Genomic DNA, 25,535 nt, shown 5'->3' on the forward strand with positions numbered 1-25,535 from the left:
CAACATGGACATTAACAACCTTGGCTGAGTTTGACGTGACTTATAAGACGAAAGAACCAGACTCAAAACAGATTCAAAACAACTGTCCTATGTCAGCCTTTTATTCTTTAAAAAGGGATGGAATACCTCAACCAATCACCAAAGTGATTACATCATCTGGAATGTTTTTCCCTCATCAGAATATCAACAGTTGGAGAAGGAGCATGTTTGATGTCTATTAACATAATATATGACCTACTGTTAGATGCATTGTGGGTCGTGGGGAATACCGAGGTAAAAACAACACAATATTTCAGTGAAACCTAATCAAATGGAATCATAAAAGCAGCTACTCATCCGAATTATGTGGAATCTGAGTGTGTTGCAGGGAGACATATATACACCCATTAAAAACCTCACCGTTTTCCAATCTGTGGCAACAAGTGAACTAAACATACTGTACCAGACAGAGAGATCTAACAAGACCATTAAACTGCCACTTCACATAGTTTAAAAAAGACACAAAGTGATATTTGGTACTTTACTTACAGGCTTCCTTTTTCTACGTTTTCTTCTGTATCCATATCATTTATGTGATGCCATTGGAACAGCTACGTAAAAAGTGGAATATGCGCAACAACGATTCCATTGTGTCTTACGTGTAATATCACTGTTCTGTCTACTATTAACACTGTGTGCTGGATGCAGTGTGCGCTTATCTTTGAGCCTGCTTAGCTTTGAGCCTGCTTAGCTTTGAGCCTGCTTATCTGTACGACGGCCTCGTCTGTGTGGCTCTAGCCCCTGATGGGGTTAGGATTAGTATTGTAGTGGCTTGATGGACAGGTTTCAGCTTCACATCAGGGCCAGGTGCGGTCGGGGCATGGTTTTACTCCAGGGCCTCGCTGTCCTCGGTAAAGAGATCAGCCAGATCAGCCACCATCAGGACTGCAGCCTCCGAGTGCTTCATGGCAGTCGCACTGTGGCTGCTGTGGTGGTAATGACAACATTTACAATGTTCAGAACTAACGGCGTCGCATTGCACTGTGACTGTGGTGTCTGAACAACGTTTCAAATCAAAACTAGCTACACGACCGTTCAAAAGTTTGGGGTCACTTAGAAATGTCCTTGTTTTTGAAATTAAAGCACATTTTTTGTCCATTAAAATGACATAAAATTGATCAGAAATACAGTGTAGACATTGTTAATGTTGTAAATGACTATTGTAGCTGGAAACGGCAGATTGTTAATGGGATATCTACATAGGCGTACAGAGGCCCATAACCAGCAACCATCACTCTTGTGTTCCAATGGCACGTTGTGTTAGCTAATCCAAGTTTATAAATTAAAAGGCTAATTATGCTGGAAACTGTCTCAACGTCAACAGTGAAGAGGCAACTCCGGGATGCTGGCCTTCTAGGCAGAGTTGCAAAAAAAAAGCCATATCTCAGACTGGCCAATAAAAATAAAAGATTAAAATGGGCAAAAGAACACAGACACTGGATAGAGTAACTCTGCCTAGAAGGCCAGCATCCCAGAGTCGCCTCTTCACTGCTGACGTTGAGACTGGTGTTTTGCGGGTACTATTTAATATAGCTGCCAGTTGAGGACTTGCAAAAGTTTGTTTCTCAAACTAGACACTAATGTACTTGTCATCTTGCTCAGTTGTGCACCGGGGCCTCCCACTCCTCTTTCTATTCTGGTTAGAACCAGTTTGAGCTGTTCTGTGATGGGAGTAGTACACAGCATTGTACGAGATCTACAGTTTCTTGATAATTTCTCGCATGGAATGGCCTTCATTTCTCAGAACAGGAATAGAGTTTCAGAAGACAGAATTTTGTTTCTGGCCATTTTGAGCCTGTTATCAAACCCACAAATGCTGATGCTCCAGATACTCAACTAGTCTAAAGAAGGACAGTTTTATTGCGTCTTTAAATCAGTACAACAGTTTTCAGCTGTGCTAACATAATTGCAAAAGGGTTTTCTAATGATCAATTAGCATTTTAAAATGATCAACTTGGATTAGCTAACACAACGTGCCATTGGAACACAGGAGTGATGTTTGCTGATAATGGGCCTCTGTACGCCTATGTAGATATTCCATAAAAAATGTGCCGTTTCCAGCTACAATAGTAATTTACAACATTAACAATGTCTACACTGTATTTCTGATCAATTTGATGTTATTTTAATGGACAAAAAAAATGCTTTTCTTTCAAAAACAAGTACATTTCTAAGTGTCTCCAAACTCTTGAACGGTAGTCTAATTCTTACAGAAGCTATAGTTACCTAGTTATATTATCATTTAACGATGCAATTTCATCTTTAGATATACATGTTGTCCTATGACTATGAAATAGAACATTGGCCTCTGTTTTTAGTATAAGAAAAGGCCCTCACATTTTCTCTGCAGTCTTCAACATAGCCTGCATTCTCTCCTCAATAGTGGACTTGATGAGGAATCTATGGACATAGGTGGGTCTAGAGGACACAGAAATAACATGATATAAACCTTAATAAGACATAATGGCCTATACATACCTATACAAAAGTAATAAAGCAAACCCAGTGTTCTCACTTGGTCTGTCCAATGCGGTGCACCCGGCCAATGGCCTGCAGCTCGTGGGCGGGGTTGAGTATGGGCTCCACCAATAGGACGTGTGTAGCCTCGATGATGTTGAGCCCATTGGAGCCCGTGTGGAGTGGAAGGAGCAGGATGTTGATCTTCTCCTCGTATTTAAACGAACACAGATTCTCCTGAAACACCGACGATCAATTCACAGGTTAAAAGACAGAGATGAAGACGTGCCGTAACTTCATAATTGGAGCAAATGTATCTACAGGAGAGATGCTGCGACAGCGTGGGGGGGGGGGGGGGGGGGGGGAGCTTCTCAGTGGCAGCTCTCGCTCTACAAGTAAAACAAATATTCTTCATTTAGGGGGAAAAGCTTTGCGATTGTGCCACTGAGAAGTTGTACAGAAACTATGATTGGAGTGACATGCAACACAAACCTGGAATTTGTGAATGCCATTGATTTGAGAGAACTCCATGTTGTTGTCGAACAGAGCCTTGGCAATGATGTCCAACACACACTGCCACTGGGGAAAAGGAACACACACATCATCAACATCATCCTACTTTGATGTTTTAAACAGCATGGCCAATAAATGACGGTCACAATAAGTGTGATAATGAGTTTGTTTACTCTGTTATTCTTTACACCTTGTTTGCAAAGCACACATGCGTTACCGTGGAGAAGACGAGACACTTGGCTCCTGGGTCAGTTAGCTGGATCTTCTTCAGAGTCCTGACTACCGCCTCCACCTTGGTAGAGTGGCTTCCCTAAAAGACACAGATACAGGGAAGTTCACTTATTGTCCATATAAACTCAGCAAAAAAGGAACGTCCTCTGACTGTCAACTGCGTTTATTTTCAGCAAACTTAACATGTGTAAATATTTCTATGACCATAACAATATTCAACAACTGAGACATAAACTGAATAAGTTCCACAGACACGTGACTAACTGAAAAGGAATAATGTGTCCCTGAACAAAGGGGGGTCAAAATCAAAAGTAACAGTCAGTATCTGGTGTGGCCACCAGCTGCATTAAGTACTGCAGTGCATCTCCTCTTCGTGGACCAGATTTGCACCAGATTTGCCAGTTCTTGCTGTGAGACGTTAGCCCACTCTTCCACCAAGGCAGAGAGATCCGGGCTCTTCGCTGGCCATGGCAGAACACTGACATTCCTGTCTTGCAGGAAATCACGCACAGAACAAGCAGTATGGCTGGTGGCATTGTCATGCTGGACGGTCATGTCAGGATGAGCCTGCAGGAAGGGTACCAGATGAGGGAGGAGGATGTCTTCCCTGTAATGCATAGCGTTGAGATTGCCTGCAATGACAACAAGCTCAGTCCGATGATGCTGTGACACACCGCCCCAGACCATGACGGACCCTTCAATCCCGCTCCAGAGTACAGGCATCGGTGTAACGCTCATTCCTTCGACGGTAAACGCGAATCTGACCATCACCCCTGGTGAGACAAAACCGCAACTCGTTGGTGAAGAGCACTTTTTGCCAGTCCTGTCTAGTCCAGCGACAGAGGGTTTGTGCCCATAGGCGACATCTTTGCCGGTGATGTCTGGTGAGGACCTGCCTTACAACAGGACTACAAGCCCTCAGTCCAGCCTCTCTCAGCCTATTGCAGACAGTCTGAACACTGATGGAGGGATTGTGTGTTCCTGGTGTAACTCGAGCAGTGGTTGTTGCCATCCTGTACCTGTCCCACAGGTGTGATGTTCGGATTTACCGATCCTGTGCAGGTGTTGTTACACGTGGTCTGCAACTGCGAGGATGATCAGCTGCCCGCCCTGTCTCCCTGTAGCGCTGTCTTAGGCGTCTCACAGAACGGACATTGCAATTTATTGCGCTGGCCACATCTGCAGTCCTCATGCCTCCTTGCAGCATGCCTAAGGCACATTCACACAGATGAGCAGGGACCCTGGTCATCTTTCTTTTGGTGTTTTTCAGAGTCAGTAGAAAGGCCTCTTTAGTGTCCTAAGTTTTCTTAACTGTGACCTTAATTGCCTACCGTCTGTAAGCTGTTAGTGTCTTAACGACCGTTCCACAGGTGCATGTTCATGAATTGTTTATGGTTCACTGAACAAGCATGGGAAACAGTGTTTAAACCCTTTACAATGAAGATCTGTGAATTTATTTGGATTTTTACGAATTATCTTTGAAAGACAGGGTCCCGAAAAAGGGACGTTTCTTTTTTTGCTGAGTTTACATGTTCGGCAAAGGTGTGCGTCTGTCTGCATACCTTGACAGGGATGTCTGTTCCCTGGTTGTCTGTCTGGGTGGTGAAGACATAGGAGATCTCTGCGTGGGACGTGGTCTGTCTGCAGATGGCACACTTGATGGCTCTCCGCCGCGTGCCCGACCCCACGCTGTACTGCTCGACGATGATGGCGATGCACTCGTTACAGAAACAGTGACCGCAGGTCAGCACCGCCCACTGGAGCAGAGGGATTCAGAGAGAGACACACACACGGCATGAATCAACCATGAAAAGGCTGAGTGTGTATTACACAATACACCACATACACACCAAGCATCACAGTTCAGAATGATTATTAAGAGTGGTAAAGATCACGAGGTTGATGGGAGACACAGATAGAAAAACACTCGTCTCAATGGGAATCAGATTGATCAGAGTCGTGTTGTAAATGGGCAGATTATAACATGTCTCACCTCCTGACCCAGAGGACGGGCACAGATAGGACACGGTTCTGGATTTAGTCCTCCTGTCTCCTTGTCCTGGGACTGAAACAAAACAACGACACAAACATTTACCTTTAGCTTTGTTTCCTTACAGAATGTAGGACACTTCTTCAAAGATATGGCCCGTGGCCCGGATCCGGACCGTGAGGGGGTCCAATTTAGCCTGCGGGTGGTTTGAGTAAAATATAAAAAAGGCAACAAAACACTTGCGGGAAAGCTAACTCAATACTTAAAAATTACTCAAATCAAATCGAAACTGCGTAGAAATGATAATGGTCCTACATTTATACAGTTTCTTGACTGTGTCCAGTTCACTAATAACCACCTAAATTAAAGGTTGACAGTCAGGGAGTTTCGGAAATTCTAAAAGCGATAGATAGAGGACTATCTTTTGCAAATTTTGACGGCAAGGAAATATAACACGTTTTAAGAGCAGCCCTCTGGACCTCTTGAAGAAGGAACGCGGCCCCCGGGGCAAAATGAGTTTGACATCTAAATCCAAGACAAGACAAAACTAAATCGACAAAAACAAAACCATTGCTATTATATTTTAAAGCCTAGGAAGAGATGGTCCGAGGCGAATGGCAGGCTTACCTTCTCTAGATTTGAGAGATAAAGGAATTGGCCCAGCTTCTTCTGGAGCTGAGACTTTGCCACTGCTCTGTCGTTTAACAGTTTCACCCTGTTCTGATCCACCTACACCCAGAAAGAAACAGAAAACAGCAATTAGTGAAATAGGGCACTGAAATAACAGCAGCGCAGTAATATTTTACTCTGTCCTTATACAGAGTAAAATGCATTTAATTGTTTTAATTTTATTCAATTACACTGAATCACAGTCTTTCAATATTGAATTATATCTTATGTCATGCATAATATGAGCTAAAAACAAAAACAGGTAAAGTTTGTAAAATACAAGTTGAACCAACAGCCCCCAGTCCACTGGTGTAGCTATCTCACCTCGTGTGGTTCTATGATGTGCAGTACGGGTACTTTGGGTTTGGGTTCATCAGGCAGCCTCACACGCAGCCTCTCTGTGGCCATTCCCAGCTCATCAATGGCTGACACATTGTTCCTAAGTACCATCCAGTACTCATGCAACACCTGATGATGCAATATGATTTAGATTAAGCATTTATGAAATACATATATATATTTATTTATTTATTTATTTTAGTTCTTATGTGGTAACCTGAATCGCATTTGTGTAAATATAGGACGCTAATTGTGGAAGTAAAGGCTTGAATTGTTCTTAATAGCACAAGTACTATCTAGACCTAATCTATAGTGCATTCAGAAACTACTCAGACCCCTTGACTTCTTCCACATTTTGTTACGTTACAGCCTTAAGACATTTATGAAATAGTTTTTCCCCCTCATCAATCTACACAAAATACCCCATAATGACAAAGCAAAAACAGGTGTTTAAATCTTTTTGCAATTAAAAAAATGTCATCATGAAACATTACATTTACATAAGTATTCAGACCCTTTAATCAGTATTTTGTTCAAGCACCTTTGGCAGCAAATACAGCCTTTCTTGGGTATGATGCTACACGCCTGTATTTGAGGAGTTTCTCCCATTCTTCTCTGCAGATCTTCTCAAGCTCTGTCAGGTTGGATAGGGAACTTTGCTGCACAGCTATTTTCAGGTCCGGGCTCTGGCTGGGCCCCTCAGGGACATTGAGACTTGTCCCGAAGCCACTCCTGCGTTGTCTTAGCCGTGTGCTTAGGCTTGTTGTCCTGTTGGAAGGTGAACCTTAACCTGCTCCAGACCTCAGACTGGGGTGTTCATCAAGGATCTCTCTTTACTTTTCTCTGTTCATCTTTCCCTCGATCCTGACTAGTCTCCCAGTCCCTGCCGCTGAAAAACATCCCCACAGCATGATGTTGCCACCACCATGCTTCACCGTAGGGACGGTGTCAGGTTTCCTCCAGACGTGACGCTTGGCATTCAGGCCAAAGAGTTCAATCTTGGTTTCATCAGACCAGAAAATCTTGTTTCTCATGGTCAGAGTCCTTTAGGTGCCTTTTGGAAAACTCCAAGTGGGCTGTCATGTGCCTTTTACTGAGGACTGGCTTCCGTCTGGCCACTCTACCATAAAGGCCTGATTGGTGGAGTGCTGCAGAGATGGTTGTCCTTCTGGAAGGTTCTCCCATCACCACAGAGGAACTCTGGAGCTCTGTCAGAGTGACCATTGGGTCTTGGTCACCTCCCTGACCAAGGCCCTTCTCCCCCGATTGCTCAGTTTGGCTGGGTGGCCAGCTCTAGGAAGAGTCTTGGTGGTTCCAAACTTCTTCCATTTAAGAAGGATGGAGGCCACTGTGTTCTTGTGGACCTTGAATGCTGCAGACATTTTTTGCTACCCTTCCCCAGATCGGTGCTTCGACACAATCCTGTCTCGGAGCTCTACGGACAATTCCTTCGACCTCATGGCTTGGTTTTTGATGTGACACGCACTGTCAACTGTGGGACCTTATATAGACAGGTGTTTCCAAATCATGTCCAATCAATTGAATTTACCACAGGTGGACTCCAATCAAGTTCTAGAAACATCAAGGATGATCAATGGAAACTTAATGTGGAGTCTCATAGCAAAGGGTCTGAATACTTATGTAAATAATGTATTTCTCTTTTTTAATAGATTTTCAAACATTTCTAAAAACCTGTTTTCACTTTGTCATTAAGGGGTATTGTGTGTAGATAGATGAGGAAATGTTTTACATTATTTTGTTGTTGTTGAGTAAGGCTGTCACATAACAATATTTTGAATAAGTCAAGGGGTCTGAATACTTTACAAATGTACTGTATACAGACATACAGTAAGTCAGTCAGGATACCTTGTACTCTTTCTTCCAGTTCTCAAAAAGCTCCATGAAGGTATTTCCTTCTTCCACCAGGTCGTGGTCCATGCGTCGGGCCTTGGAGAAGGAGAGAATGGCCTTCAGGGCCCGCTCTGTCTCGCTGGCAGCCCACAACCCTCTACTGGTGGTGGGGAGACGGTCGTCCACCAGCCCCTCCTCATCCTCGATCATCTCCTCAAAGATAGCCGTCTGACCCTTTACCCTGACAGGGGGAGATATCAGAGATATTAAGAGAGCAACGAGGTTGGTTCAGATTCGCTAATTTATTGTACATTTATTGTAAATCTGTGTTTCTTTAACTTACGTGTGTGAAAAGAGCTTGGACTCATAATCAGTGAAGAGCTCGTCTGCTTTGCAAAACACACAGCTGGAAAGATACAAGAGTCAAATTACCATGTATTATTAAAATGTATTATTATTTTGTTTTTTGCATTGAGGCCTACTTATTGAGTGGCAGGCGGACAGGTCTGAGGTGACAGAGAACAGTCTCCTCTATGACAGCCTCTGATGGTGTGCCTTCCAGCCTCTTCACCGCGTCCTGCACAGACTTCTGGGACTTCGTCAGATCCTCCATCTGAGTGCTGAGCAGGAACTGCAGGCCACGCCCATCTCGGAACCTACAGGAGTCATAATGGTTGAGTGCACACATTCACCCAGATGGTCGGCGGTTCAATTCCTGCAGGGATCACCTACATATACCAAAGCTGTACTGAAAGTCGCTGTAAGTGTTTGCTACGTGGCATATATTCCAACCGTGTTCATTTCGTCAACAATGACGACAACGAAAACATACTTGTCAACAAGGACTAAAACTGTGACAACAACGATATACCCTAAAAAACGTAATTTTTTTACATTTTTATTTTTTAAATAAATTATATATAGTATATAACAATTCCACGTGAGACTAATGGACATTTAATTTAACATGAAGCTCCTTTTCATCTGTTGAGATTATTTCATGCAATCATCTCATGGCAGAATTGACATCTTTGAGTTGCGTGGTCTGATTGAGGCTTTATAGCAGGGAATGGGCAACTAGATGGAGGGGATTAGTAATAATCATTTGTATACTGGAAATTGACCACAACCAAGCCCCAAAAAAAGATTGCTCTTTTCAAATACCATCATTTCATACCTTGATTACATTGAGACACGATCACGTCTCTTTTTTTATTTGTGCGAATGCTAAATTACATTCTTTTGATCAATTCCTGGTGATTTTAGTTATTTTATTTTATTGGCCCCCCCCCCCCCAAAAAAAAAAAAATCACTGTTGCCGACCCCTGCCTTTTAGTCTATATGGTTAATTATGTCTGACATTGGTTACAATATTAAAAAGAGAAAATGGTGTTCTCAGCTTTGGGTGCTGGGATCAAAAGGCATATTACCGGACGAAAGGAAGAACCTGCAGTCACTGAAATGTTATTGTCTTATTTCTTAGCAGCACAGGTCAAAACAAAATGGCCGCGTTTCGGCCCGGCGCCTTCGTCAGCGTTTGGAGAACGATAGACATCCACCCATATTTATATAGTAGATGAAGTCACACTGTAGTACAGCTTCCTTCTTTTTCACACTCATTTTTACACTCATTATTTACATACATTTCCTATTGTTTTTCACAAGAGCGTCATAATCCAAATAATAAACAAACCCCACCCCCTAAAAATGCACCCTTTGCTCACAGGCAGCAACCTAACAGGATTTCTTCATTAAGGCTTCCAGGGCTCTCTGTTTGTAAGGCATGGGTATAATATGCCTCTCTGTAACAGCAACTTCTCTCTATTAGTTATTCTCTTAAGTGGCTGTACAACTTCTAAGCCCTGGAACCTCAGTTGGCACACATCATGTCTGGCTACAGGGGCCTTCTCGGTTTAAGAGCCCTTTCATCCCCCCTGAATGCTTCTGTAGATAATTGTCGTCGTCTAGTTGACCAGCATGCGTCCTCTCTTTTTGTTCCTGATGAGGTTCAGAATTGTTTATTAGAGCCTGTCACGTGGTGAGCGGCAAGCTTTACGCTCCCTATCCAAAGACGACAGTGTGGTTATCAAACCCGCAACTGTTTAAAAAAAAAGGAATCATGTCGAAGAGAAACACTGAATCAATTCAGCAACAGAGACTTGAGTTCCCCCTTGAGTTGTGATCCTACCGCCAAGTTCTTGGGTGAATACCAAAGTTATTTTGGACAAAGCCATCCCACAGAAAGTGAGTCTAACTTTGTTACAGTAACACGTTCTCTGACCTCAATTTTATACAATTCAAAATATTCACAAGTGTTGCCAAGAACCTGTTCCCAGACGTCACATTGCTGCTGGCACTCAGTCAGACACTGAAGCCACGTCTCCATGTTAGGATTATCACATCAAGCCGGCTGTTACCTTCATATTTAAAGGATACAACGGTCTTCCTTAACTGAACTCTGTACAAGGCATTGCTGACTCAGACATTCTATGCACAATGTCTGAGTCAATAATGCCTTGGTATCGCTGACTCAGAAAATGGGCGGTGGCAGCTTCGAGGTTAGAGAAGCGGACCAGCATCCGGAGAGTTGCCTGTTCGAATCCCACTACTGAAGAAATCTGTCCGGAGTGAGGTGGCAACCAGAGGGTTGCTGGCATCAATGTCTCAGGTGCCACGTACCGCCGATGTTCCCTTGAGCAAGCAACTTAACCCCCCCAATAGGCTGACCTCTTCTCCAGCCGTGTGTGGATGTGTGGATGCGTGTGTAAATTGGGGCGGTTGGATAAAAAGCAGAAGACCGTTTTCCATCTTGTATGGACTAATAAAGCAATGTGACCAGTTTATATACTAATCCCCCCCCCCCCCCTTGAAGAAGCTTGAAGAAGATTTTGTTTTTACTGGTAATTCGTTTTTACCCCTTTTTGAAATATTGGTTCAAAACCTGCCCTTCCTAATGATCAACCTACTGTATTTGTGTCTACTTATTCCCCCATCTCTCAGGCTGTTAAATATTCCATTAAAAAGCATTGGTATGGTCCTCCCGAGTGGCGCAGCGGTCTAAGGCTTAGAGGCGTCACTACAGACCCGGGTTCAATCCCAGGCTGTGTCACAACGGGCCGTGATTTGGAGTCCCACAGTGCGGCACACAATTGGCCCAGCGTCGTCCGGGTTTGGCCAGGGGGAGCTTTACTTGGCTCATGGTGCCCTAGCGACTCCGTGTGGCGGGCCGGGCGCCTGCAGGCTGACTCCGGTCATCAGTTGAACAGTGCTTCCCCCGACACATTGGAGCAGCTGGCTTCCGGGTTAAGCGGGCGGGCGGGTGTTGAGAAGCGCGGTTTGGTGGGTCATGTTTCGGAGCACGCATGACTCGACCTTTGCCTCGCGAGCCGGTTGGGGAGACAAGATCGAAATTGGGGAGAAAAAGGGGGTTAAATACAGATAAATAAAATTGTAAAAATTAAAAAGCATTGGCATGTCCTGTCTACGGACCCCTCTGTGGGCCAGGCTTTTCAGAATATCCCTCGATTTGCTTTCAAGCGTGCTAGAAAGCAGAGGGAGAGACTGGTAAGAGCAGATGGATATGTACCCTCTCAGAATGTTTGATCTATCCTCCCCTCAGGCAATTGTCCACGTCATAATTGTGTGAACTGTTAATGCGATGATCAAGGGTCATTTCTTCCTTCATCCTCATACGGGAAAGACAATGTAAGCCAGGGGTAGAATTTCCTGGAGAATGAAATGTGCGGTCTAGTTACGGAAGTGGCTATTATGATGTTGGAAAATCTAACAGAAAATCGAAAGTTCATATTACAGAGCATAAGAGCAACATCAGAATTGGTGACGAGAAGTCCCCTGTAGCCAGACACTAATGCGGCCGGACAAGATGTGTGCCAAGTTGCGAACTGAGGCTCCAGGGCTTAGAAATTGTACAGCCACTTAAGAGAGGCGGTGATTGAGAAAATATTGCTGTTACAGAGAGGCATATTATCTCCATGCCTTAAGGAGAGCCTTAATGAATAACTCCTGTTAGGTTACTGCCTGAAAATGTATGTAAATAATGACTGTAAATAATGAATGTTGCCAGCTAAGGTATACAAGGGGACAGTCATCCTAGCTGGACAAGGCTATCTGAACGTGCACATGATAGGAGTTAGAGGTAGCCTAAATAGTCATTATTTAATATAATAAAATGCACGGACTATTATGTGACTAAAATGGCTGTGACTAAAACTAAACTAAAATTGTCCAGAGTTTTAGTCGGCTGAAAATAACTACAACTAAGCGAAGGATGAAATGGCAAAAAATGTGACTAAGAATAAAAAGGTATTTTAAGACTAAAACTAAATCTAAAATACTGTAGATGCCAAAACTAACACAGGAAATATCAACTTATTGTTATAAATATAGTCAATTCAAATCCAAATACTTGTCAGCCATGGAGAACTTGTTGGCCTGCTGTTTGTAGCTGCAGGTCAGTTCGTTCTGGATGCGGGAAACCAGGTCGTCATCGACGTTGTGCTGTATGGCCCGCTGTACCACGTCTAGCCACCAGGGGGATCGTAGATTGACCTGGCATAGAGAACAGCGATGAGAGGAGACACTAATGTTTAGGTTAAGGGGCTCTTCATCTTGGAACCCAGAACCCAATCTTGTGTACACTAGCTTGCTATTCGACTTGATTCTGGAGACCCGACACAGCTGGAAATGGAAAGAGCAGATTCAACCCCCTCCCCACTACAAATCTACTGGTTAAAATCCACACCTCCACCTCAAGCGCTGCTTAAATTTGTCAAAACAATCAGTGGCACTGTGCACAAGAGGGTCCTCTTACTTTGCGTTTGAGCTCCTTGATGTTCTGCAGTACAGGCTGTAGATTCTGGTAGGCCTCAGACACCTCGGCGTTGTGTTTGGTCATGTAGTGCTGCCTCAGCTGCTCTGCCTATGTAGATAACACACATAACAGAGGGACAGATATACATGTTCTACGAGCATTCGCGCACAATTGTATACCTGGAAAGACATGATAGTACACATGTAGGCCGAATCCTAGGAAAGTGAAAGACATTTCGATTTCTTTGGCCACGTCATAGAAACACAACGCGGAGTCCGGGGTCAGGGCGGAACCAAACACACAACACCATCATCAGCGGGTGTTTCACCTCCTCTTTCAGCCGGTCGTCTCTCAGAGTGGGCGGTATCCCAGGGTGCTTTGCGTTGAGCAGCTCCATTAGGTTGTGCGTGGCATGAAGCCTCTGTTTATAAAAAACACAGAAACAAAAAGACGAAAATGGAAACATTCAGGACTTCAGAAGGGTTTCCTTCTGCTGCTAACCAGCATCAAGCAGATGGCACATGCAAATGAGAGAGTTAATATGAGCAGAAAGGTTGCAAATCTGATGTTGAATAGGTTTTGACAGTCCAGAGCGGGCCTTTAGACGCCGGCTGCGTGGCTGTAGTGCATACCTGCAGGGAATCAGTCTTCAGCCGTCCTTTGTGTTCCTCCGAAGACCTCAGGACATCTCTGTACATTTCCACTGCCTCGCCAAACTCATCTACAGGTGGCGATACCGACAACAACAACAACAGCAGCCCTCGTTAAAGCCACACCGCTCTGTGTTATACAGCACTTTCATGCGCCATGCTATACTACCGCACACAGCACGAGCATAAAGGATGCTCATTATTATAGGGACAAGCACAGATCAATGATGTCACAGTCTCCCAGGTCAGTTTCCCATGGGAAAGAGATGAGGAGACAGAACCACTGGAGAGAAGTAGCGAGGAGGAGTTTTGTTGTCTACCTCTGATGATGTGGATGCCTGCCAGGCCGTTGAGGGCGCACACCAATTGTCGGTGAACCTCTTCACACTCCACTCGACATTTCTTCTGCAGGGACTTGAGCAGCTCCTCCATCGTCATGGTGCTGTTTTAGGGGCATTAGGTCAGAAGGATCCGTTAGTCACTAACGTCATTGCAATCTACACAAAACCAAACCGCAGCACCAGAGACTGAAACGCACTTTAGGCATCCTTTATTGACCAACAAAACCAAACAGCTCCACGGAAACACATTGTAGGAATGACCTCACCAACTGGCAAACAGAACCAAACAAAACAGCATCGCACCAGAAACCCAGACAAACTGTAGGGCTTTATCTATCAACCAACAAATAAACGTGAGGCCATAGATACTATTTATCTCTATGTGTGAGGTCATCCAATTACCAGCTAGTCATTTGGGCTCTGTGTGAACCAACTGGTACATAAGAAAGAACAATTCATTCGCCAAAGACAGCATGACCAGACAATAGCCTTTGTATCGGCCACCCAACCCCACCCTGCTTTACACAGTGAATGGGGCCTAAAAAAAAGAAAAGAAAAGTGCACAATTAAGTCCAAACATTTACACCATTTCAAGTGCAAATCTTATTTTTCCCCTACTAGAACAGTAACAGTGTCAGGCTCATCTGTCAAGCTCATCATACCAACATCTTCTCGATGATATATATATATATATATATTTTATATCTTTACCTCTTCTGGAAGGGCAGGAACTCTCCCCTGACAGCCTGCGGGTGGCAGCAGGCTTGACGGAGTCTGAGCAGGGGGTACAGGATGGTGTTGACCGTGCGTCTGTCCAGGCTGCCCAGCTTCAGACTCCAGTCCTGGATCTTCCTCAGCTTAACCAGGGCGTCCTGGGAACACACCTCATGCTGCCGGTGGTAGAAGTGACCCTCCACTGGAGAGAACTGCAGCCAGTGGACCTCTTCTGTCTGAGGGGGAATCTGAATCTGGAAAACAGTGAAAAGTGATACTTGTGAATCTAAAAAAAGGCTAAACTGACTTTACACCATTAAACCAGGTAAGCTATTAGAAACGCATTCTATTTCACAATAACGACCCGATAAGGCACTAGACTAAGTACTTGTTATGTTACGAAAACATTTGTATCATACAAAATGTGTTATTATCCAACTTACCTGATCAATGACATCTTTCTTGGCCGATCGCCACAGCAGCTGACCAATCAGGTTGTAGAGTGGCTCTGTGTTTCCACGGCGATAGGGTCGGTAGAGCAGCTGGTCCCACCAGTACTTGACCCAGTAGGGGTCGACCCCCAAGAACAGAACCAGACCATACAGATCTGTTAGGAACAAAGCAGTCTGTCAGGTTAGGGTTAAGAACAGGACAAGGCAAGACGGATCTGGACCGAACAGAGACAGATCAGTCATGTGAAGACCGGGGAAGCATGATATGGTAACTATTGAAAACTACTGTAGGCATCAATTAATTATAAAATTGAATTTAGAAGTTAACCTTCCAGGCCTCTCTGTACAGGAGTTCCACTGACACACCAGCGGTTGACTGACGAGAGACGCAGGGCCATTTCTGCCGCCTGATGAAGAAAAAACAACAATTAACAATTTGTAACAATGGAAACAACAGCATAGATGCTCAAAAGCCCAAGGGTAATTAACGAAAATGGTGTAGGAATACCATCTTTCTTGTTGCTATAACATTTACGGCATCTGAAGAGCACTCCGGTTTCCGACCAGTCTCTCCAACATTGAGGCTACCACCGCCCATAATTATTATTATCCTTCCAGGCATCTCACCTTGGCAGTGGTGCATTCCACCATCTGGGCCTCGTCCAGACAGATGCGCCACCACTCTACGGCCACTAGGGGGCTGGGAATAGCCATGTACCGCTTCTGGTTGCGAAAGCGCCGGCCGTCCTTACTGTTGCTGTGGGGGATGTCTACGTAGTTGAGCTCCGAGCGCAGCACGTCATAAGTGGTGATGACCACATCCTGCTCAGCCAGCATGTGAGGCTGGATGAAGCCATGCTTCTTCACCCCCTGGTACACCTGGGGACGGTGGGAGGGATGGAGGGAGGATGGAAGGATGAATGGAAGGATGGACCAACGCAGGATGGGTGGACCAACTCGGGTCAATGTCAGCTACTACAAACAGCAGTGTTGGCAGCACTTTCCATCAAGTTATATAACTGTTTAATTACAGATTTATAAACGAATATAAGCTAACAATTAAGACTCCAAACTATTTGTAAAAGTTCAACTGTAATATAACTGTTTAGTGCAGACTTATAAAAGTCCTTACCAGTACTCGTAGTGATGAGGAGCTGATGTGTTTGTTGATCTCCTCAACCCACTGATGACAGATGGACGAAGGGGAGATGATGAGGGTAGCTCCTGTCGGGACAGGTGTCATGGCGACCAGGCAGTGAGGACAGTAGAACGGTGTGGTGTCTAGGCTTTCCTCCTTGTAGTTCACACACTCTGCATGCTGCCACAGCTGGCAGTTGAGACACTGCACCCGGGCCTTGTAGTCGATGAGACCCAGCTCGCCACAGATACACTCAAAGCGATAGTCTGGGGTGTTGAAGGGGGTGAACGACACCCGGGTGGCCGGCGGCATTTCCGGAGGGACAGGTGGACCTGGTTGCTGCTTACTCTCTCCAGGGACATCTTCCACTTTATCCACTCGCTCCGTCGCCTGTCCCTGGGAGTTGTGGAGTGTCTCTTTGTCGTCCTCCTCTGGGCGGTCTGCCTCCGCAACAGGTGACAGATCCTGTGAGGCGCTTAGCGTGTTGCTGCGTCGTTCTTCCTCAAGGTGTCCCTCCTGCTGTTCATGTCTACTGTCCTCTGCAGAAGCAGGACCGCCAGGGGACAGGCAGCTCTGGCTAACATCCTCTGAGGGAGAGAGGTCTGGGGTATCAGGGTCTTTATAAGAGGTCTTCCCCTTCTTCCCTGCGCGCCTTAGGGAAGTTCTCCTGGGCCCACTGTCTCCGGAGGGACTCTGCTGCAAAACCAAACCAAAAACCATCAAAGACCATCAATGGGTTTAACAGCAGTAATCTGAACGCAGTGCATGCCATTAGAAGAACAGAAAAACTAATTTGAGGCTTACACAGTGAGGGTATTTCACAATTATAATCAAACTCTCTACATCTTATGGAAGACAGTGTAACTGAGAAGACAATATGCATTTCTGCAAGGACTCCAATACGTACAGACTTGGCCGTGGTGGTCTTCTTCTTGGTTTCCTTGTATTTCTTCCCCAGTTTAAAGGATCCGGCCAGACCGCGACCTTTGACTCTCTCTACTAGTTCCTCGTCCAGCAGCTTGCCCAGGGCCCTCTTGATGTGGTTGCGGTTCTTCAAGAGGTCGTACCGGTACGTGGTGCGAATGTACGCAAAGATGGCGTTGACCGACGCTCCTTTACCAACCCTCATCTCTTTTATTGCCGTGAGCAGCATCACACGCACAGCTGCACAGAGATAACACACAACAGGTTGTAAAAAAAAAACACATCAAAAACACTAATTTGAAAGGATGTAGATAACATCAACAGTGACTTACTTGGGTAGGATATTTTCACTTTAGGTTGAGCCTCTGACTTGCAGTGAATTATATGCATCTCCTCTTCTTCTGGTCGTGGAGGCGGTACAAAATAATTCACTGACTTTCCCTGAAAATCACAAGAGAGACAACCCTATGCGTTCATCAATCAAGGGGAGTATCTTTGAAAAACAATGTTCCCATCTCTGATGTGCCAATAAAGTCAAGACAGGAGAGAAAGTCAAAGTGCCATTTGATGCCCCCTTATTTGTCACATGCGCCGAATACAACAGGTGTAGTAGACCTAACAGTGAAATGCTTACTAACAAGCCCTTCACCAACAATGCAGTTTTAAGAAAATATTCCCCCCCACCGCCCAAAAAGTAAGAGATCAGAAAAACAAATATTAAAGAGCAGCAGTAAATAACAGTAGCGGGGCTATATACAGGGGGTACCGGTACAGAGTCAATGTGCGGGGGCACCGGTGTAGAGGTAATATGTACATGTAGGTAGAGTTATAAAAGTGACTATGCATAGATAATAACAGAGTAGCAGCAGCGTAGAAGGGGGGGTGGGCAATGCAAATAGTCTGGGTAGCCATTTGATTAGCTGTTCCGGAATCTTTTGGCTTGGGGGTAGAAGATGTTTAGAAGCTTCTTGGACCAAGACTTGGCGTGCGGTAGCAGAGAGCGTAGTCTATGACTAGGGTGGCTGGAGTCTTTGACAATTTTTAGGGCCTTCCTCTGACACCGCCTGGTATACAGGTCCTGGATGGCAAGAAGCTTGGCCCCGGTGATGTACTGGGCCGTTCACAGTACCCTCTGTAGTGCCTTGCGGTAGGAGGCCGAGCAGTTGCCATACCAGCCAGTGATGCAACCGGTCAGGATGCTCTCGATGGTGCAGCTGTAAAACCTTTTGAGGATCGGAGGACCCATGCCAAATCTTTTCAGTCTCCTGAGGGGGAATAGGTTTTGTCGTGTTCTCTTCACAACTGTCTTGGTGTGCTTGGACCATGTTAGTTTGTTGGTGATGTGGACGCCAAGGAACTTGAAGCTCTCAACCTGCTCCACTACAGCCCCGTCAATGAGAATGGGGGTGTGCTCGGTCCTCCTTTTCTTGTAGTCCACAATCATCTCCTTTGTCTTGATCACGTTGAGGGAGAGCTTGTTGTCTTTGCACCACACAGCCAGGTCTCTGACCTCCTCCCTATAGACCGTCTCATCGTTGTCGGTGATCAGGCCTACTATTGTTGTGTCATCAGCAAACTTTAATGATGGTATTGGAGTCGTGCCTGGCCGTGCAGTCATGAGTGAACAGGGAGAACAGGAAGGGACTGAGCATGCACCCCTGAGGGGCCACCGTGTTGAGGATCAACGTGGCGGATGTGTTGTTACCTACCCTACCACCTGGGGGGGGCCGTCAGGAAGTCCAGGATCCAGTTGCAGAGGGAGGTGTTTAGTCCCAGGGTCCTTAGCTTAGTGTTGAGCTTTGAGGGCACTATGGTGTTGAACGCTGAGCTGTAGTCAATGAATAGCATTCTCACATAGGTGTTCCTTTTGTCCAGGTTTGAAAGGGCTGTGTGGAGTGCAATAGAGATCGCATCGTCTGTGGATCTGTTGGTGCAGTATGCAAATTGGAGTGGGTCTGGGGTTTCTGGGATAATGGTGTTGATGTGAGCCATGACCAGCCTTTCAAAGCATTTCATGGCTACAGACGTGAGAGCCACGGGTCTGTAATCATTTTAGCAGGTTACGTTAGTGTTCTTGGGCACAAGGACTATGGTGGTCTGCTTGAAACATGTTGGTATTACAGACTCAGACAGGGAGAGGTTGAAAATGTCAGTGAAGACACTTGCCAGTTGGTCAGTGCATGCTCTGAGTACAGTTCCTGGTAATTCGTCTGGCCCTGCGGCCTTGTGAATGTTGACCTGTTTAAAGGTCTTACTCACATCGGCTGCGGAGAGCGTGATCACACAGTCGTCCGCTCTCATGCATGCTTCAGTGTTACTTGCCTCGAATTGAGCATAGAAGTTATTTAGCTTGTCTGGTAGGCTCGTGTCACTGGGCAGTTCTCGGCTGTGCTTTCCTTTGTAGTCTGTAATAGTTGCAAGCCCTGCCACATCCAACGAGCGTCGGAGCCGGTGTAGTACGATTCGATCTTAGTCCTCTATTGATGCTTTGCCTGTTCAATGGTTCGTCGTAGGGCATTGCGGGATTTCCTATAAGCTTCCGGGTTAGAGTCCCGCTCCTTGAAAGCAGCAGCTCTACCCTTTAGCCCAGTGCGAATGTTGCCTGTAATCCATGGCTTCTGGATGGGGTATGAACATACAGTCACTTTGGGGACGACTTCCTCTATGTACTTATTGATAAAGCCAGTGACTGATGTGGTGTACTCTTCAATGGCATCGGAAAAATCCCGGAACATATTCCAGTCTGTGCTAGCAAAACAGTCCTGTAGTTTAGCAAGCATTTGCTTCATCTGACCACTTTTTATAGACCGAGTCACTGGTGCTTCCTGCTTAAATTTTTGCTTGTAAGCAGGAATCAGGAGGATAGCATTATGGTCAGATTTGCCAAATGGCGGGTGAGGGAGAGTTTTGTACGCGTCTCAGTGTGTGGAGTATAGGTGGTCTAGAATTTGTTTCCCTCTGGTTGCACATTTAACATGCTGATAGAAATTAGGTCAAACTGATTTAAGTTTCCCTATATTAAAGTCCCCGGCCACTAGGAGCGCCGCCTCTGGATGAGCGTTTTCCCGTTTGCTTATGGCGGTATCCAGCTCACTGAGTGAGGTTTTAGTGCCAGCATCGGTCTGTGGTGGTATGTAGACAGCTATGAAAAATACAGATGAAAACTCTCTAGGTAAATAGTGTGGTCTACAGCTTATCATGAGATACTCTACCTCAGGCAAGCACAAAGCCATAAGACTTCCTTAGATATTGTGCACCAGCTGTTGTTTACATACGTGTCTTACCAGAGGCTGCTGTTCTATCCTGCCGATAGAGTGTATAACCCGCCAGCTGTATGTAAAATCTCAGTTTCCTTCTCCAGCATATCCTGCCGATAGAGTGTATAACCCGCCAGCTGTATGTAAAATCTCAGTTTCCTTCTCCAGCAAATGATGGGGATCGGGGCCTGGTCGGGTGTCTGTAGTATATCCCTCCCGTCTGACTCATTGAAGAAAAACTCTGTCTAATCTGAGGTGAGTAATCGCAGTTCTGATGTCCAGAAACTCTTTTCGGTCATAAGAAACGGTATGAGCAACATTATGTACAAAACAAGTTACAAACAACGCAAAAAAACAAACAAAATAGCATGGTTGGTTAAGAGCCGATAAGACGGCAGCCACCCCCTCCAGCACCATCATAACATGGTTCTCACCAGAGGCAGGGTGAGGGCCTCCTGCTTCAGGCCCTGTCTGCTGTTGTTCAGTATAAGAGCCAGGACCTCCACAGTCTTCCCCAGCCCCATCTCATCAGCCAGGATCCCCCCAGGCCACTCCAGCCCAGCCAGGGGGAACTCACGAATCAGGCTGCAGGGAGAATTAGAGCAATAGACAAGAAATGTTCCATGTATGTTGGTATGTATTTAAAAACAGTAAAAACACTGTAATAACTACTATCAGGCTGCAACAGGGAGATAGGGTCATGACATTGACAATATAAACTGTAATAAAATGTGATATCCATGTAATAACAATGTATTAAACACAGCGCAGAGGCTGATTGATTATATTTCGTTATGTTTATGATTTGTGTTATCTGCCAGTGTTTGATAATGAAGATATTTGTAGATAAGGTCATACCAGCCTGTATATGGATTGTAGAATAGCTTCTTCCCACACAATGTGACAAGCTCCCTCCATAGGAAATTTAGAGATTGTTCTGGGAAGGGGAAATTACATATTGTTACTATTGTCCAGTATAATCAAAATAGAAAATACTTTCCCATTTGGAATTAGTTAGAATTAGTAATGTACAACCTGGCAGGCAAAATGTATTCATGTCAACCTGTTTTGCCTGCAGGGAGAACGTATATACCTTGAGAAGAGCTACTGCTCCTGTACTTCTCTCTCCTCAGCATCCAGTTAACAGCCTGACTCTGGTATGGCCTGAGGACTGGGATAAGAGCCTTGTGCTGTACATCTATGCTCACGTCCTGGTTCTCTCTCTGGTGGAGGTGTCTGACGTAATCATACAGCTCCTCCACGTTCTGCCTCTCCAAGTCAGTGTCACACTCCTCCTCCTCGGTCGACACCACTTCTACCATGGGACCAGGGAAATGGTACACAGAGTGTCATGGGTCAATTGAGGAGGAGAAGTAAGGAGGGTTGTTCCACGAAATGAGTACATTTTGCATCCATTTGATTAAGTAGAAATTGTGCAACAATACTGCATTTTAAAAGCCTGTTATATTAAATGAAGTGCCCTTTAATATAGACCACATGGAGAATTCAATAAAGCAGATTTTTATTGTGATTAAAGACGAGCTAAAGTGCCATTTTTGTTATTTAATTATTTTTTTAAATTCATTTAGCAGACGCTCTTATCCAGAGTGACTTAAGGGAGCAATTAGGGTTAAGTGCCTTGCTCAAGGGCACAGATAGATTTTTCACATAGTTGGCTCGGGGATTCAACTTTTCGGTTACTGGCCCAACGCTCTTAACCGCTAGGCTACTTGCCGCCAAAATCCAGCATTTTTACATGCCTCTCCGTGCACCCTCTATGACTCCCCTCCGTGGTGCTCTCTAAATTTTAACCCACTTAACCTCAAAACGCATCCAAGTTTTCACCATTGTTGTAAAGCCCTAGTTATTTTGTTGCCATGACAATTTCTGAAGATGATTTATTTAATGTGATTAGTAATTCATTTACATCTGTCCCTCATTTAAAGGTCAACCCTGTGACGTAAACTGAACTCTCATTTTAATATGGTGAAACTATTCCCTGTTAAATATTTTAATAGTCAAATCATAGTTGAGCTGGTTCTACTCTTTTTTCTGGTGTTTTGTGGTGGAAAAAAAAACTTGTTAACCATGATAGACAGGCTAGAAATGTTTTTGTTTTTTTGCATTCAATTGCCACTCCCTGTCGCACACAACAAGCTTCCATTCCCCCTTTCACAAGGGGTTTTATGGTGGATTTAAAATGAAATGATCAACCCCATTACGGTCAACCTTGTTACTTTATTTGGCACTTAATAGACATTTACTATAGTAAAAAAAAAAAATTGAGATGGGAAAACATGTTTTTTGTTTTTAAGTTGAACATGTGCTATTTATGACAGAACGTTAAAATTAGGTGAAATAAAAAAATAATTTGGTCCAAGTTTACACTTCTCAAAAGGCACTGAATTGGTGGAACGACTCAGGAGGAGAGGGAGGAGGAGGAAGAAGAAGAGACAAGTTACTTACCAGGGATGATAAAGTCATAGTAAAACTCCATCAACTTCTGAATCAGTTGATTTGCCTTTCTGATCCGTCCGTTTCCCTCGCTGAGGAATTCAGGCTTTCCCAATCCCGATTCCAGTACATATATCCCCACCTGCCGGGGGAAGGCCGACAAACACAGGAGAAAAAAAACACCACTGCACTTCTTCAGAAATATAAACAGCAAAAATAAAAGGCAATTTAATAATTCATTACATATTCATAACCATAATGGCCGAACACAATTGATGGGTGACTACATCAGCCACCATGCTGAATAAACTACACATTTCATTGAAGCTCTTGTGAAGAACTGGAAAAAAAATGTAAAATTGACACTACTCTCCAACTGATCACAGAGTACATAAAGTGAAAGTGCACACCTTAATTTCATCCTCCCCTGGCTGATGACACAGCTGCACAGCTCTTCTCTTCTGCAGCCAGTCCAGCTCCTCCAATACTATCCCTCCAGTCAGGAAACACTCCACTGGGCAGGTCCTATCCAGAGGCCTCATCTCCAGTCCTCCTGTACTTGTACTACTCTCTTCGCTGCTGCTGGTCAAACTGAGGCACAACTGATCTCCTGTCCTACGAAGGGTGAATGCCCTCTGGTCACAGCCTGGGAGATTAACCCACAGAGGGGGAGGACGGAGGCTGAACTCCCCGATCAGAGACTTCCAGATGTGAGCCAGGTCAGAAAGAGGAAGCACAGTGAGGGAGAGGAAAGTGGAGGAGGAGGTGTCTGTGGAGGAGGAAGCAGGGAGCTGGGGGTCCTCTCCTAGTCCTAGATCTGACAACAGAGCTCCTGAGCTGGAGCAGCTTGCCTCACAGTCCTCCTGGACGCTCAAGAGAAGAGAACCGGTTGGGATCTGGTGGGTGGTTGAAAGAAGGGAACTGGTTGAAATCTTGTCGCCGGTGAAGAGAAGGGAAGCAGTTGGGATGTGGTGGCTGGTGGACAGAAATGAGCTGGTTGGAATCTGGTCTTCCTCTTCTTGGAGTAGAGTCTCAATCCTGCGGTCCTCGTGCATGTTCCAGTTCAGCTTCTTCTTGGCCTCCTCATCTACCCTCACCGGTGGGGCACGCTTCCTTCTGTTGCTCATGGTGGCAACCTAGGAGAGCATAGGATGTCGGGAAAGTCACTCACTGCTGTAATGCTTATGATGAGTAAAGCATACCCAGATTAAAAAGTGGAGGGAACTGAGTTATGAAGAACCATGCAATGAAAGTTATTAGAGGTTAGTTCATCAAAGCAAAAACCCACGTTATGGACACACATGGATAAAAAAAAACACCTGTCGGATCTACTTATACTATTGAAGTCTATTCCAGATTACCATAAAACGTCGTGTTTGGGCAATTCCGCTATCCTGACGTTCTAAATCCTTGGTGTAAACTTGCTAATTGTCTTCACATTACGACAGCTGCTCACTGATTGATTATCGAACTACAAAGTGTCAACAATGGCTCTGCAATGTAGAAATCCCATACTGCAACATTTTGCTACAATGTAACGAGTAGGCAACACCACAGTGCCGCTTCTAGGTGCACTGTGATTGTTGTCTGGCTTTGATAGCAAATCTGTCTACTGTCTGGCTCTAACAAACATTGAACATTTACTTTTTATCTCTCACAAAGCGTCGTCTCTGTTCCTGGTCCCTGCAGACGAAATAATAGACTGGTCTGGTTGATCGAAATCAGTCAAGAATGGACTTTACTGTCTTCTTGAACAGCCAGCTCCTCCGCCGCTGCGATGCGCCATGTTTTCATAGTACAGGACGGAAGTGAGGTAGCGTCACAACAAGGTTGAAACAGAACCGTCGGGCCACAACCACTAGGTCGCAGCATTGCTCTCTGTCTGCAAAGAGTTTAACAAAATAGGGCTTTTGCTCTCTTTCTAGTTGCCTTCAATTTGCCCCGGTCACGTCTCACACAATTATAATAATTCTGTCAAACCATAGGGGGCACGTGAATTTAACGTTTGGGGAAGCTATATTTTCACGAGAAACGTCCCCTTAATGATAAAGCATTGCATGCATCTATCGTCGCGTGTGCAGACTGATGTAAAATAGCCTACTATTCCTATAATCTGATGAGTATATTGCATAGTCATACATTAGGTTAAGAATATAACCTCAATAACTGTTCGCGAAAAAGTCCGTTCTGATTTCCCACTCCTTTCTTTGGGCAGGTCCAGAGCTCAGCCCCCGATAAAAAAATGTTTTTTAAATGTATGATGCGGGAACATTTTTGCCTTTTACAAACACATTTCATGCAAATCTACGACACTTTACTCTCCATGACCGAATCTTTAATATCACAAAAATGCTGAGATCAAAAGCTGAGATCAATAAAAACGACATTGTCTTGAATGCAACCATCTAATCGAGGCCCATGAAAAGGGGAGACTATGACGTCCATCTAGCCAAGTGGAGGAAATTATTGTCCTAAAAAGAACCTACCAGTGGCACGGACTCACCCAATGATAAAGACAGTGAATATGCATTCATCGACGCTCTTTGCTATAGTGCCAATATAATTAGGTTCCTTTGGAATTTGGGATTTTTGTTAGTTTAACTAAAGACAAACAGGTTAGAGATTTGTTTTTGTCTCCTCTCGTTTGTGCTTTTTCCCGCAATTTAATTTTGAAATATTGTGATA

At 44.8% G+C, this 25,535-nt stretch overlaps 1 protein-coding gene across 3 annotated transcripts; it reads right to left on the reverse strand.

Annotated features, from left to right (window-relative positions):
* Positions 1-72: 72 nt before the first annotated feature.
* Positions 73-24,667, reverse strand: shprh (SNF2 histone linker PHD RING helicase). 3 transcript variants are annotated; one of them, XM_021573762.2, is made up of 30 exons: positions 24,495-24,666; positions 23,261-23,986; positions 22,863-22,992; positions 21,490-21,711; positions 21,255-21,333; positions 20,831-20,981; positions 17,472-17,580; positions 17,123-17,379; positions 16,210-16,908; positions 15,705-15,956; positions 15,406-15,484; positions 15,069-15,232; positions 14,623-14,879; positions 13,891-14,012; positions 13,553-13,641; positions 13,249-13,341; positions 12,921-13,028; positions 12,516-12,658; positions 8,572-8,745; positions 8,433-8,495; positions 8,105-8,330; positions 6,224-6,367; positions 5,858-5,959; positions 5,234-5,305; positions 4,803-4,997; positions 3,227-3,319; positions 2,989-3,075; positions 2,555-2,733; positions 2,377-2,457; positions 73-965 (listed from the first exon to the last, which is right to left on the reverse strand). In XM_021573762.2, exons 2-30 carry the CDS (start codon positions 23,975-23,977, stop codon positions 866-868), a joined length of 5,187 nt encoding a protein of 1,728 aa, XP_021429437.2. In that variant the 5' UTR covers positions 23,978-23,986; positions 24,495-24,666; the 3' UTR covers positions 73-865. The 3 variants fall into 3 exon arrangements, 2 of the variants coding, with proteins under 2 accessions (XP_021429437.2, XP_021429436.2); XM_021573761.2 differs by having other exon boundaries at positions 16,210-16,911; XR_002469689.2 differs by lacking the exons at positions 73-965; positions 2,377-2,457; positions 2,555-2,733; positions 2,989-3,075; positions 3,227-3,319 and having other exon boundaries at positions 4,868-4,997; positions 5,234-5,426; positions 16,210-16,911; positions 24,495-24,667.
* Positions 24,668-25,535: the final 868 nt, after the last annotated feature.

The sequence above is a fragment of the Oncorhynchus mykiss genome, chromosome 19, assembly GCF_013265735.2.
Source record: "Oncorhynchus mykiss isolate Arlee chromosome 19, USDA_OmykA_1.1, whole genome shotgun sequence".
In the NCBI taxonomy this organism is placed as follows: Eukaryota; Metazoa; Chordata; class Actinopteri; order Salmoniformes; family Salmonidae; genus Oncorhynchus; species Oncorhynchus mykiss.

What these genes read in the sequence shown, in the direction of transcription:
- shprh (XM_021573761.2), bottom strand. Translation starts at nt 23,977, where the DNA reads ATGAGCAACAGAAGGAAGCGTGCCCCACCGGTGAGGGTAGATGAGGAG. An exon ending in TGAAGACTGATTCCCTGCAG is followed by an intron (nt 13,342 to 13,552) that starts GTATGCACTACA and finishes TTTTATAAACAG; the next exon opens with AGGCTTCATGCCACGCACAA. An exon ending in AGTGTCTCGTCTTCTCCACG is followed by an intron (nt 3,076 to 3,226) that starts GTAACGCATGTG and finishes CCTTTTCCCCAG; the next exon opens with TGGCAGTGTGTGTTGGACAT.